Source organism: Alligator mississippiensis, chromosome 6 (assembly GCF_030867095.1).
Source record: "Alligator mississippiensis isolate rAllMis1 chromosome 6, rAllMis1, whole genome shotgun sequence".
Classification (NCBI taxonomy): domain Eukaryota; kingdom Metazoa; phylum Chordata; order Crocodylia; family Alligatoridae; genus Alligator; species Alligator mississippiensis.
This window is the reverse complement of record NC_081829.1, coordinates 26,101,730-26,116,158: the sequence shown is the minus strand read 5'-3', so window position 1 is coordinate 26,116,158 and position 14,429 is coordinate 26,101,730. Positions and strand designations below refer to the sequence as shown.

General features: G+C 47.8%; 1 protein-coding gene across 15 annotated transcripts in view; it reads left to right on the top strand.

The window, feature by feature from the left end:
* The window catches only part of CAMK2G (calcium/calmodulin dependent protein kinase II gamma), a 172,736-nt gene that overhangs the window by 91,909 nt on the left and 66,398 nt on the right, over positions 1 to 14,429 (top strand). For all 15 annotated transcript variants that reach the window (XM_059729735.1, XM_059729736.1, XM_059729737.1 and 12 more), the window contains exons 4-6: positions 4,750 to 4,804; positions 5,193 to 5,258; positions 11,674 to 11,746. In XM_059729735.1, the coding sequence (XP_059585718.1) occupies positions 4,750 to 4,804; positions 5,193 to 5,258; positions 11,674 to 11,746 (194 nt within the window). The remainder of the gene's footprint in view (positions 1 to 4,749; positions 4,805 to 5,192; positions 5,259 to 11,673; positions 11,747 to 14,429) is intronic.

Here is a 14,429-nt window from a genome sequence, read left to right as displayed (position 1 = left end):
CCTTGTCAGATTTCAGGGGGAGAAGCCTGACAGGAGACATGCAGGGTAGTTTGGTAGGGATTGTGCTGGGGTGGGATGAAATAAAAAAAGGCTATTCCTGTTTCATGGTGAGGAGAAATGAAAGCAGCACCCAACAGCCTGGATATGTGCTGTAATTCAAGGGAAGGAGAGGGTTATTGGTTGTGTTTGAATAGTCCACTATCCCCTGAATAGATATTACTTTTCTCTTTTTTTCTTTTTCTCTTCCTCTTTCCCATCTTTGTGGACCCTCTGTCTCTTGTCTTCCTACCTACATTACTACCAGCATCAGTCATTCTTCTACCATCTGCCAACATCCACTGTTGTCTTTCAAACCCTTTCTTGCCAGGCTGTTCCAATGCCCCATCCCCTGGAGCTCACTGAATTCCAGATTGATTTTGCTCTGAGATCCCCCTCCCCTGTGGCCACAGCACTTTCTCTCGTGTGGCCTACATCCTTCAATGAAGTCTCATTCTCTTTTCCTTCTGGGCAGCCGTCACCATGGGGACCACTCTATCCTATGGGTCAACTCTCTGGCTATGCAGAGGTTTCTAGTTCACTCGTGTGAGTTCCACTATTTAGAATCAAACTACAGTTTTGCTTTTTGAAGGTTCTTCTATTGCTTCAGAACTCCTCTGCCTATAAAACTGTTCGTTGCTTGCTGCCTTTCAATTATCTGGTTTTTGCCTTCCCGTTCACCTTAGACATTCATATTTTACCAGATGTTTTGGACATCTCCCAGCCTTTTTGATTTTCTGTGATGGGAGTTTTCAACCTTTTTTAGTACCCCTGGTGGCCAGACATGGAGCAGGAGGGGACAGGGGGGTGCGTGGCTGGACCTGGGGGGTGAGGGGGAAGGGTGGTGAATGGCCGGACATGGAGCAGCAGTAGCATGGGGTGGTGGATGACGGCAGTGGTGCAGAGGGGTGCTGCTGCCCTCATCCTTCTCCTGGGAGGTGGCAGTGGTGGGTGGCGGTGCTCTGTCCCCACGTTTCCCCTAGGGCCTTCCCAAGTACCCCCAGCGGTACACATATCCTCAATTGGCAACCCCTGTCCTATGATATGTCTTGGCAAACTGAGTCTCTATTTCCTTTCTCTCTTTGGGACAGAAATGTTTATTTGGAAGAAGGAGAATCATTAACTACAAACCACATTTTTGTCCTGGTGGTTGCTTTTCATTTATCTCTACCATCTACACCTTTAGTATGAGTCATGGACCTCAAATTCCTCTTTGTTCCCTCTAATACTAACTTGTTTGTTGACACCTTTGTGTAGTGCTGTTTTGACATTGTCTGCTTCTGGCTCCACTTCACCTCAGCTGGAGTTTTCATTCTTATTTCTCACTCCTGATGTGACTACTGTAGCACCCTCTCTGAGGCCTCTTGTGACTGCAGTGTGTCGAGAATGCTCAGGCCTACGTTCTTGCATCAAAAAGTGTCCCTGGGATACCTTATCTGCACACAACTAACTTTTTATTAACCATTTTATTTTGTCACCTTGTTCCTGTTTATGACAGTTGCCCATGGATTTGCTTTGTTGATCTTGTGGACCTCACTTTTGATTTCACTCACCTCTCTCTCTCATGTGCCCTTCCCACCGATCATTGCTTTTGGCAGAGAGCTGCCCCCTCTGCAAATCTTTCCACTTGGAGCCAGTTGTTTTGTTAACTAAGCAGTGCTCCTTATTTCTAATCTCTGTCCTTTTTCTCTTTGCTGCTACCATCATTGCTGTGTTTGACTCTGCAAAGCATTTATAATTTTAGTCTTAAAAGTAGAAGGTTTTTTGCTAGAAAAGTAATTTGAGTTTGATTACTGAAAAATAAGGTGTGAAAATGTGGACTTGTGCACACCAAGAACAGGGGTTTGGCTTGTTTATTTGTGGTGTTTGAATGCATCTGAGCACTATATTAGTCCTGGGCTAGGACCCTACTATATTAAGTGTGATATAAATAGATGATTCCTGCCTTTTCCCTCCCCTTCCCCCCCCCAAAAAATTAAGTAACTAAAGTCCTTACAATTAAAGAGTAGAAAAAGAGAGAACAGATGAGCATAGGCAGACAAGGGAGAAGAATCAGTTGATCAGTCAACACAATTAATTTGAGGACTTAGCCCATGGATAGGGCTTTTGGGGGGCATTACAACAAAAGAGAACTTTAAGAAGGTTAAAGAAGTAGCTTTGTCAGCATTTCTCCTGCATGAGAGAAGTAGCATGGGAGAGAGCATACAAATGCTTGATTGAAAGTTTTAACAAGTCAGTGATTTGGAGGCTGGTGTCCTGGGCCAATTAGAGGTGTGAATTTACCCTCTGGATCCTAAATGAGAGAGGCTGTAAAGGACCTTGAAGGTAAGAAAAATTTTGTTGTTTGATGCAACAGGGAAAAAGGAGCAGTAAATGGCTATGAAATTTGGCAGATCTGATCAAAGTGACAAGGAGACTTTCTGCAACAGCACTCTGGATGTTAATAGGACAGGAGTGGGCAAAATATGGCTCACAGGCCTGTTCTGGTCCATGGCAGATCCCTTGGTCCCACCGAGCCCAGGTGCGGTGTGCAACCTGGGCTATGGAACATGCAGCCAGTCCTGCCACCCTCAGGTATGCCATGGTGCTGGGGTATTGTGGCAGCCAGACTTGCTTCCCAGCAGCCCTGGTGGCAGCTCCTTCCAGCTGCTGCTGCCAATCTCCACTGCCCACCAGGGATTTTGGACAAAGTGGCCAGGCAGGATTTCCATGGAGACCCACCCATGGCTTTGCCCCTGGCCCCAAGCTATCAGCCACCCAGTCCTGATCCTCTTCCTGGCCCCAGCCCTGCCCACATGCCCCACTCATGGATGCTGCTCCCTGCCTACCTGTGGCCACATTCTTTTCGCTTCACTTCCTCTTGGCCCCTTGGGGAGTTTGGGTGAGCTATTGTGGGGGTGGCGCTGATCTGGCCCATGACAGCTCACCAAAATTCCCTAAGTGGCCCTCAGGCCCAAATAATTGCCCACCCCTGTAGTAAGAGGACATTTGTCAAAGTCAGTAGTTAATGGAAATGCTGGAGTAACTGAGGCCTTGTCTGTTGCAAAGTTGTTCTGGCATTGCAATGTCAGCTAGATATGTGGAAAGATCACACCCTGTAGCTGTTACAGATCTGTCATTAAAACCCCTGGTGTGGACGCAGCCATACTGGCAGCAACAGATCTGCTGTTTGTGGGAGCTGATGTAACTCTGGCAGCAGAAAGTCTTGTTTTGGCAAGGCTGCATCTTTTGGTCCCCAAAAGGGGACCAGCTTCTTTACTTATAGGAGCAGCAACACTTTAGTATGTAGTACACTTCAGCCATGTGATGAGAGCTAGAGAAGTGTTTGCTGTGTGCATGGATAGGAAAGATAGAACCTTAGGGTGCCTATATGCATGCTCCAGTGCCTTCGAGTTGGAACGTGCTGGAGCAGACTCATTTGAGTCTGTTGCAATGTTCTAATTAGTGTGCTGTGGCATCTTGTGTATTCAATGTCCTGCACTTCAAAATGGTGGCAGAGGTGCTTTAACTAAAGCTCATTGCATGAGCTTAAGTTAGTGTCCCTGCTGCCATTTTGAAATGAAAGATGATGAGTACACAAGATATTGCAACATTAATTGGAGTGTGTATAGTCACCCTTAGAGATGGTATGCGGTCTGGAAATGACGAGTGAGTCAAAGATCATCCCTAAGTTATGGGCCTAGTGACGGTGGCTTTCTTCAAATTGGTGAGCAAAAGAGGCATTGTGGAGATGTGTGCGCAAAAAATTGAATGCAGTGTTCAATATGGAACAAGTTGACACCTTGGGCATCCATGAAACTTCAGACAGGCTGAGGTTTTAAGTTTTGCAGAACATGGGTCTGGAGCAGAGGGGTCAATCCGTATATGGTATCCACATAGTGATGCCATTTAATGATTATGGATGAGATAACCAAGCGATAGGAATGGAGGGAGAGAGAAGGGAACAAAAATAAAGGCCTGTAAAACCGCACAGAATGCTGCAGGGAGAAGGGTAAGGAGGATTCCTGAAAGGAGTGATTTTAAAAAGGAGAACCTGGAAAACAAAGGAAGATCCAGTTCTAATTAGATGAGCATAATTGGCTATGTTGCAGTTAGCTAATGTCACAGAGGATGGAGATGGAATACTAGCTCTGAGATTTGGTCAAGAGCAAATCGTTAGGTTTGGGTGAGAGCAATTTGTGGGATGCAGTGGTAGATGCTGATTAGAGAGTATCTAGGATAGAATTAGAGCACAACAAATGTAAACAGCATGTTCACTGAGCTATGATATATCTTTCCTTAGGGAGGAAAGGAAAAAGGAAAGTCTTGGTTAAGATGTAAGTGGAGTAATAGGTGGAGAGACTAAAGTATGTTTTACTGTGAAATGTGAGAGCCAGGGGAGGTTAAGGAGAACCATAAAGATGGGCTAGGAGTGGATGTAAGGAGACCAGAAGGTTGATTTGAGTTACAGAGGTCTGAAGGTGTTAGGAGGAAAGCAGATAAATATTTTATGCTTTTTGATCTGATCCTGGAGGGGAACTGCATGAATGAGACTAATGTTGGAGATAAGGGCAAGAGCGTAGGTTCTTAGTGCCCAGGTGAGGAAAAATGGTGGATTGCAGGGATGGAGTTGGAAAAAACTTTGGTTGTAAAATTCCAGAGCAAGTGGCTCAGATTTGGTACATCCTCCATGTGCATTCTGAAGCCCCCTGTTTCTTGCTTGTGTTTCTGCAGTGCGGCTCCATGACAGTATTTCAGAAGAAGGTTTCCACTACCTCGTCTTCGATCTGTAAGTGCCTCTCTTTTTGGTTTTGATGCTTTAGCGCTGATGTAAACTACAGATTGTTAAACTGAGACTAAAAGATGCTTGAATCCCTCTTCCCTTCCCTCTGGGGATTTACACACCGGCCACAGTCACCTTGACAGTAATCTGTTGAGAGAGGATCTCTTCTGCAGCAGAGTCCTGGCCTCCGCTCTGGGGACAGTAGTGGCTGCTTGGAGGGTTCCAGAGCACCTCTCTTGTAGGTAATCCCATATGAAGCTGAGTAAGGCAGACTCCTGGAAGAGCTTGAACTGCAGCAGAGAGTAGTCTGTCCCAGGAGCAAGTGTGTATCCCTGGGGCTTCCTAGCTGCACCTGAGTAGTCTCTCTAACTTACTTTGTTCTCTTATGCTTCAGGGTCACTGGTGGGGAGCTATTTGAAGATATTGTAGCCAGAGAATACTACAGCGAAGCAGATGCCAGGTAAGATTTGCCTTTTTATGTACCAATCCTGATGGGGAGTGCAGTCAGTTTCCCCTTTATCTTGTATTGTGCATAGCTTCTGTATATGCATCTCATTCCCTACATGGAAAGCCTTTTTTCCCTTCTATTACTAATGCAGATGTTTCTGAATTGCTATCACCACAAGCAGTGACATCAGTTTCTCACTCAACAAGGTCTGTCTCTTGCCCTTCTACAGATACTGCTTTGCATTTTGCTTTTGAAGCCTCACTGCCTCATGTTTGCTTCTGGGGTGGGAGCTGCAGGGCAACTTTGGAGGGGTAAAGTCTGAGTGGAAGAATTAACATGTCATGTGGTTGCATTTAGGGATTGGAGTCCTGGATTCCCAGGCTCTTATCCCAGTTCTATGAACAATTTATTTTTCTTGGGAAAATATACTTATTTTGTTTGCCCAAGGTGGATAAAAATAAACAATTTAAAAAATAAATAAAAATCAGATTTTAATAATATTTTTTATTTTAAAGGTGCTTTTTAAAAAATAAACCTGTATAAAGGTAGTTTTAATTATGTTATGTTAAAGCTGAAAGGTATCATCATAGTAGAGGAATTGGAAGTTCTAATCATATACTATTTGAGACAATATATTCATGTAACCTTCTTAGAAAAGTTTTATAAATGCGTTACAACAGGCTGTGGGCTATATTAGGGGCCTAATCTTACAGGGTTCCCAGAGGCTTCTCTGTAGATTAGTATAGATTAAAGAAAACCACTCTTCCCAATGGGACTCAGTACTTAGTCTAGAAGATCCCATTAAGTATGTCTAGGATGTTTACTTTGTTTTCAGACTATTCATTTGTCTCTCCAGAGATAACATCCTTGTTAACAGCAGTATATGGAGATGAGAGATAACAGACCTGCTTACCTACCAATCAGCCCTATTGTCTTTCTGCAAGATACATGCACAGTCAAGCCCTTACCCCTCTCTAAAAGTGCAAAGTTTCAAGGAGTTAAATGAACAGAAGATTGTCAGGAGTGGAGTAGATCTGGGCAAGGAAGAGGAGTCTGGAGATAAATGCAAGGAGGCAGGGATAGTAGAGACAAAAGAGAAATGTTTTCAGCAGAATGTTGTCGAAATTGCAAATACTTCTATAACAACCACTTTGCAGCAGCTGCTCTGAAGAAAGCAAGAGGAGCCAAACTAACTGTCCTACAAAATGTGCTATAGAACTCAGAAGTGGACTGTTTTGAGTGATTATATTGAGAACTGGCCTAATCTGATGACAATTTGTGAACAAAATAGATGGAATTGTCATAGCCAAAGTTCTCAACATTGGGCTAAGGAGAAATGTAGAAATGTACGCTGGCTATTAGGCCTGTGCAAAGCAGCAACTATTCTCTTTGGATTCAGATGCAGTCAATTCAGAGGGACAGTGATTTGATTCGGGGGTGGGGAGGGGGACTGCAGGCGCAGCAGTGCTGGGAGTGGGTGCTACGCCCTGCTTCTGCTTGCCCAGCCAGGGCAGGGAAGGTTGCAATGCAGGCACGGCATGCTCCGGACAGAAGGGGGCAAGCCGCCTCTCCCAGTGTTGCCGCACCTGCATCCCATACTCCCCCGCCCCCACTCCCAGTGTTGCTGTGCCCACATCCTGCCATCCCCTCTGGCTGGGCAAACAGGGGCAGCACCCACTCCCCGCTGCCCCCTTCCACCCAGAGTTATCTGCACCTGCATCGCACCCTACCCCAGCTGGGCAAGCAGCAGCAGGCATAGCCCCTCATGCCCTGGCTGGGCAGCTTGTCCCAGCCCCAAACCCTCCCTTGCTATGGAGGTGTTGATCCTCCACCCACCACAACAGACTTACCAGCTGGAGGCAGCCGTGCCCAGCATGGTGAGGACTGCTGCCTGTTTATAGCCGAATCTCCAAATCGGGCTGAATCTCCTCCAAATCGAATTGGCTACCGAAGCTTCGCACAGCCCTACTGGCTATCCTGAAGCCTATTTGTTTCCTTGAGTAAAGGTTATATTAAACAACAAGAATGCACTTCTTGTAGAAAACAGTGATTAAATCAAGAATTCCTGACCATTGATTTAAACCACATCCACTCTGTTTGCCTTGGTTTTGCCAGGCATAAAGGGAAGACTAAAGGACTTCAAGATGTCCAGCCAACTGGTGTAATGAAGTGCAGGATGCTGAAGTAGAGCATTGTTTTTCAACAGTAAACAGGCTATTGTAAGAAGAGGGGTAGGCTTGTGTGCCCACCCTTCTAAGACAGTACTGGGCTCCTTACTAACTATTCTGGTCATCCTTTAATTCATAGATTGTTAGGGGCTGGAAGGGACCTTGCAGAACATCAGGTCCAGCCCCCCCCCCCCCCCCCCCACTCTAGGCAGGAAGACAACTGGGGTTAGGTGACCCCAATGAGGTGACTGTCCAGCCTCTTCTTGAAAACCTCCAGGGTAGGTGATTGTACCACCTCTGGAGGGAGTTTATTCCCCAGTCTGGACACCCTGACTGTGAAGGAGTTTTTCCTGGTTATAAGCCTGCAGCGGCCTTCCAGGAGTTTGTATCCATTGGTCCTGGTCTTCCCTGGGGGTGCCCTAGTGAACCGTTGTTCACCAAGCTCCTGATACACTCTTCTGATATAGTAGCAAGCTACTATCAAGCCCCCTCTCATCCTTCTCTTCTTTAGGCTAAAGAGGCTCAAGTCCCTCAGCCTTTCCTTGTATGGCTTGCCGTGCAAGTCCCTGATCATACAGGTGGCTCTTTTCTGGACCCTCTCAAGTTTTTGTGGACTCAGTACTCCAACTGCAGTCTCACCAGTGCTGAGTGCAGCAGGAGTATTACTTTCTTACTTTTATACAAGATGCGTCAGTTGATGCATGCAAACATGTTATTTGCCGTGCTGACCACCACCTCACACTGACAGCTCATATTCATACAATGGTCAGTCATTACCCCTAGGTCCCTTTTGGCTGTGGTGCAAGTCAAGTGGTCACCTCCAAGCCTATATGTATGTTGAGGGTTGTTTGCCCCCAGATGGAGCACCTTACACTTGGAAGTGTTAAACTTCATCTCGTTCCTGTCTGCCCAAGTCTCAAACCTGCCCAGGTCTGCCTGTATCTGCAGCCTATCTTCTGATGTGACCACACTGCCCCATAACTTGGTGTCATCCATGTTGGCCAACAAGCTTTTCACTCCCCCATCCAAATCATTGATAAAAGGTGTTGAAAAGCACTGGTCTAAGCACAGACCCCTGAGGAACTGGCCACTTCATGCCAGGACAACACTAATCCATTCATGAGAACTCTCTGGGTCCTACCCTGTACCCAGGTTCCCACCCAATGAATCATCAAGCAGCTGAGCCCACAATCTTCCAGTTTTCAGACAAGGATATCATGGAACACTAGATCAAAAGCCTTTTGGAAGTCCAGGTATATAACGTCTATTGTGTCTCCAGTGTCCAGGTGGCAAGAGACCTGGTCGTTGAAGGAGATGAGATTGGTAAGACAAGGCCTACCCATGACAAAGCCATGCTGGCTGTCGCTCAGAATCTTAGCTTCCATGAGCGTATCGTGCACAGATTCTTTAATGAGCTTTTCCAGGATTTTCCCTGGGATGGAAGTTAGGCTGACTGGCCTATAGTTGCCAGAGTTGTCCTCCTTCCCCTTCTTGAAGATGGGCAAAATGTTGGCCCTCTTCCAATCCTGAGGGATTTCCCCTATGTACCATGAATTCTGAAGGAGCTTTGCCTTGTAGGCCAGGGGACCTGGTGAGCTCCTGGAGTCCCCTTAATCCTACCACAAGCAGAACAGGCAGTCAAGCATCTCTAGTTTCCTTCCTCTATGACAGCTCCTTCCCTGTTGGCTGCTGACAGAGAACTAACCCTCTAGTCCCAGCCCTGGGGTTTATATGTGCCCAGGGCTGCCCCCCCCCCCCCTCCCCTTCCAGTCAGCTGACCAGCTACAGGTGCAGGCCAATTCCCTCATTAGCCTGCTGCCACAGTAACCTGCATCTGTGGGGTTCCTGCCTGACTGCTAGGGCCCTCTCTCTAGGCAGTTTCTGCCCTTAAAGGAGCAGTTACCTTAGTGCCTGAGACAGAGGGCTTGCCAGCTGCCTTTCCTCTTTGCAAGAATGGTTTTCTTTTGTGCTTCAAGGATCGTATTCTTGAGCAACAACCACTTTTCGTACACGCCCTGCCTAGTAGATCAGGCTTACCTCTACTTGTTGATTTATATGAGCCAGTATCCCATCTTCTGATTGGTCAGAGTTTTGAGCTCTGTATACCTAATCTGTGTTTAGAGAGAGGGCATTTTACAAACAGAATTGAAGATGAACAGCTTCTCTTCAGTTCTGGCCCAGTGGGAAAAGCATATGCCTCTAAAAGTCAAGTTTCATGTCACTGTCCCAGCATGCACTCCATTCCTACCCCTCACTCAAGTGAAAAAAGCCTGTGGAGAGTCAGGCAAGGGAAGACTAGCAGGGGTGTTGCAGCCTTGTTGGCAGAGCTGACTTGGCTTCTGTTAGCATGGGTAGGTTATATGTGAGGTGCATTCCTGTTCAGCACAGTAACTTCATATGAGAGAAGGGAGTGTGGCCCTGGCAAACTCCTCCTCAAGGCTGTCCAGAGAGCACCTGCTTGCTCAGTTTGTCTTCTCTGTGGCATGGATCTATCGGTGAACCGTTAGATGTCACGCTTCTTTGGAAGTACTACAACAAGCAGCTGTGTAAATGATGGAAAAAAATCTTGGGAGCGCTGTGGATCTCCAAGGGAGCTGACGACAAAGTCCCGAAGCCCTGGGATATTTTTCATAAGTGAGCAGTTCTTGTAGACTTGGTGTCCCATTTAGCTGGGGTGTGAAATAGGAACTTATTGGACTGCTGTCTTCTGCCCACAACCACCCCGGTCCCTGATAAAACTAAAAAATATATTGCTAGGGAAGAGGAAGGTGGCAAATTGTGGTTAGTTATGGGAATGAGTGAATGGGGAAGCTATTCTACTTTGTGTCTCTAGACAAACTCCTCTTGTCCTCCTGAGGGTGCTTAGTGCCTCTGATTTCCAGCTGGGTAGGTCTAAGAGTGCCCACAAAGATCAGTGTATACTGATTGAATGCAGACTTCTCCCTTCCTTTCTATCTGCATGCCGAGCTGAATTCCAGAGCAGGCTGGGAAAGCGAGAGAGAGTGAGGTCAGTGCCAATCCGCCTCATTTGGCTCGCCTGGGACACCTCACGCTTTTGCCATTTTTGGCCAGAAAATCTCTCTTGCTCAGGGTTCTGTTCTAATTATACTTGTTTTGTTTTGTTTTGGGAATGGGGAGATGATCATGGACTTCAACCCTGCAGTTTGTGTTGCCAGATGTGGTGAAAGGAATGGGTAGGAGTGAGGATGCATAATGCATTGCCCTAATTTCCAACATTTCTCCCAAAGAGATCCCTCCCCCCAAATATTTTCCCCATTTAAAGTTCCTGAAATCCTTAAAGAAACCATGGGTCCCTTGAGATTTTCAAAGAACTCCTTATCCCAATGAGACTTGCTGTTCTGGCTTCTCTAGAGAGAATTGCCACAACACAAGCTTTCCTAGCTTCCTACAGATGGTCTCTTACTGTCCTGGGAGTTGTTAAAATCCATGCTGCTTTCCACATCAAAGAGGCTTCCTCTGTCAGTATCTCTCCTACATAGATGCTATGTCTGCCTCAATCTGAAAGCTTGGGAGCCTATAGCAAAAGAACTAGTCTTCTCCAGAAATCTCAGCTGTGTGCATATATTTTCTGTGCACACCCTTTGTGGGTGTGACATTGTCCTGATTTGACAGGTGTAAATAATATGTTGTTCCTCTCCCAGTGCTGTCAGCACTGAGAGTGGCACATGCAACAGGTTTTCTGTGGGCAGGGGAGTTGTGTGCTATACTCAAGAGGAAGAATCTGCTTTTAAGATTGCTAACTCCCTAAGTGGGATCAGTACTTAAAAGGCGCCTGGCTAGTGGGAGTGTGTGCGTGTGCATATTGTGTATATAAAGTGCTTGAGATGTTGCTCTGAAAGCTTTGTGAACTGGCAAGCACCCAGACTCCTCAACCTGTACTTGATGGGGGAGGCTGCTGTTTCATAAAAGTGTGTTCTTAGCTTGGAAGAAGTCTAGCTGAGTTTTGTTTTTGCTTGCCCAGCCCTATGCTGCTCATGGGTGCATATTCTCAGCTGAAGAAAGAACTGTGATACCTGTTGTCCAGCTGTGCAGACAAGAGTCAAGGAGAAGGTGGGAAGGGCCCTCATAATCAACTGATAATCCAGCTGAAATCCTATTGTTAAGAAACAGCTCTGGTAGTACTTGACAGCAGTAGCTTCCAGTGGGCAAGATGGAGACAAGTCTTGGTGAAATTGGTCTGTAACCACTGCTCTCTTTTTTCTGTCCCCTCTTTCCCTTATTTCCTTCTTATCTTGCAGCCACTGTATTCACCAGATACTGGAGAGTGTGAATCACATTCATCAACATGATATTGTGCACAGGGACTTGAAGGTAACACTATCTCCATGACACTGGAACTGGGGAGATGAGCACTGTCCTTCCTGCTACAGTGACACAGGCTAAGGACTGTTTTCACCTTATCTTGCCAGCTAGTGGGAAGCTGCACTTGTGCTGGGCTCAGAAGCTTGTGAAGCACCAGTATCAGGGAGTTCCTAAATGGCACGTTAAGCTCCAACAGAGCAGTTGCTCAGGGGCTTGCTTGAAGCACTGGTTTGCAGATGCAACAGGTAAAAGTGCAGGCAGGTCTAGGTGCAGGATAGGAAAGAGGGAAGATGAGCAGTCGGGAGTCCTTATGGAGAGGCAATTTGCAGAGGAACTTGGGTGCTGGAATTCATTAGAAGGGAGAATGCTGTTTAGTCTACTTCCAGAGAGCTCTGTGAGGGCCAGGGGTATACTGATGTGCCAGGTTGAGTTTGCCTGCATACCAGTATGTAGGTGTATAGTCCTCACTTGGATTGCCAAACACAGGCTGATAAGCTAAGATGTTATATAACACGAGGTTCTTGTACAGCTGCTTTTGTATCCGATCAATATAACTTTCAGGTTAAACAAAACTACATGACTGACCTGATGAGCACTAGCCTAATGAGGCATCTGCTATGTAATGGCACATTTATGGCCCCATGGCCCCTGTGCTGGCTTTTATTAAGCTACCTTCCCACAGTGCCAGCCACGCTGAGGTGATTTGGTTCCAAAACTTTGCCCCAGGAGGTCTGTCCATCTAGCAGTATTCTGCATCTGAAATGCAAATATAATAGCTGGAAACTCTTCAGTGCAAGGCAACACCCATTACTAGTGCTACTCTGTTGCAGAAAGAAGGTGGCCTCAGCAGAAACTTTCCTAAAAGTACCTTTCAAGGAATATAGTACATGCAAGCTTCTTAGAAGTTCTGAAGCAATGCAGAAAACTGTTTCCTCAAGAGCAGGAGAGGTTACCTCCAAGTGACACTAATAACCAAGGCTAAGGGGACCCTGGCTGTTTTTGGTGCATCAGGATGGCCCTGTAGTTTTCTGCTATAAACTTGCTTCCCAGCCACTGTCTTGGACTGAACAGAAATGCGTTCTTCTTTTCTTTTCACATAGTATATTGTGGGTGCTTCTCTAAGGTCTCTCTGGTGGCAGCATTCTCCCTACTATGAGCCCTGTAGCCAATGACACTGCCCCCACTGTGAGCCCCATAGTTGATGAAGCTCACAGGGGCAGGGTTTTCCCTGCAGCTGACCACTGCGAGCCTTGTCAGCAGGTGGTGCGCCCCTGTGGCTGGTAGCTCCCCACTCAATGGGGCTTCTAGCTACAGGGGACCACTTAGCCTCAGGTTCGATTAAAGGTGTGATTAGAACCAGCTACAAAGTTATTACCCTTTTGGAATAATTGTAGCTTACTGCTTGTTTCATCACACCATTAATGGGTTGAACTTGCAGCTGGGTTGCAACTTCAGGCGTCATTACCTGGTTAATCATCAGGGATCCTGGTTTTCCCTGATAAAAATTGTAAATTTTCTAATACTTCCCCCCCCCCCCCCATCCGTGATTAAAATTAAAAGCCCCCCACATCCTTGCTAGTGCCCCTTGCCCACAGCCCCTTCTCCCCCAGCCCTGCCGGACAGGGACCCCAGCTGCCAGGGCTACAGACCCAGGTCCATGGCTCCCTTCCCCCTGCTTCCCCCTGCTGTGGGCTTGGGCAGGGCAGCTCCCTACCCCCACGCACACTTGTGGGGGTAGGGGGGACCCACGCCCCGCCAGGTCTGTGTGTGGGGCAGGCGCATGTTGCGGGCTTGAGCTCCTGCTCTGCTCCCCTCCCCCAGGGCCTCTGCAGTCCAGTGGACATGACCCAGCACAGCAAGGAGCACTGAAGCCACATAGGGATCACCTCACCACCACAAGCTCCACACTGCCCTGGTAACACACTCCCTGCATGTCCTGCTGCTTTGAGGGGCACAACCCTGCGCTGCTGTTCTCATTGCAGCCCTGTGTGCAAGTGGCACATCTCCAGGGCAGCGTGGAGCTTGCAGCAGTGAGTAGTTTCTCCACACAGCTCTGCTGTTCCCTGCTGCTCCAGGTTGCACCTGCTGGGCTGCAGAGGCCACAGGGGGGTGGGAAGCAGGGTGGCAGGGAACAGCAGACCCACACGGAGAAGCTGCTTGTCACTGCAAGCTCCACACTGTTGCCCTCTCCCGGGGCCTCTGCAGGCTGGTGAGCATGACCCAGCATGGCAGGGAGCAGCAGTCGCACGGAGAAGCTGCTCGCTGCTGGAAGCTCTGCACTGCCCTGGCAACACAGCTCCTGTGCACGGGGCTGCAGTGAGAGGCATGGCATGGGGTTGTGCCCCTCAAAGCAGTGGTGCTCACAAGGGGAGCATCACCAAAGCAGCGCATAACTCTCAGTGGTGAGGAGTTCCCTGCATGGCTCTGCTGTTCCCTGCTGCAACAGGTTGTGCCCCCTGGACTGCAAAAGCCCTGGGGGAGGAAAGCAGGGCGGGAGCCCCAGCCTGCAACATGCGTCTGACCTGCATACAGATCTGGGGGGGGCGTGGGTCCCCTCTGCCCCCTAGGAGTGCACGTGGCAGCAGGGAGCTGGCCCTCCCCGCTCCCCTGGATGAGCCGCCCACGGCCCTGTCCTGTTCCCTGCTAGGGCCTTGCAGCAGCGTATTGCAGCCCCAGGCCCCAAGCACTGCCC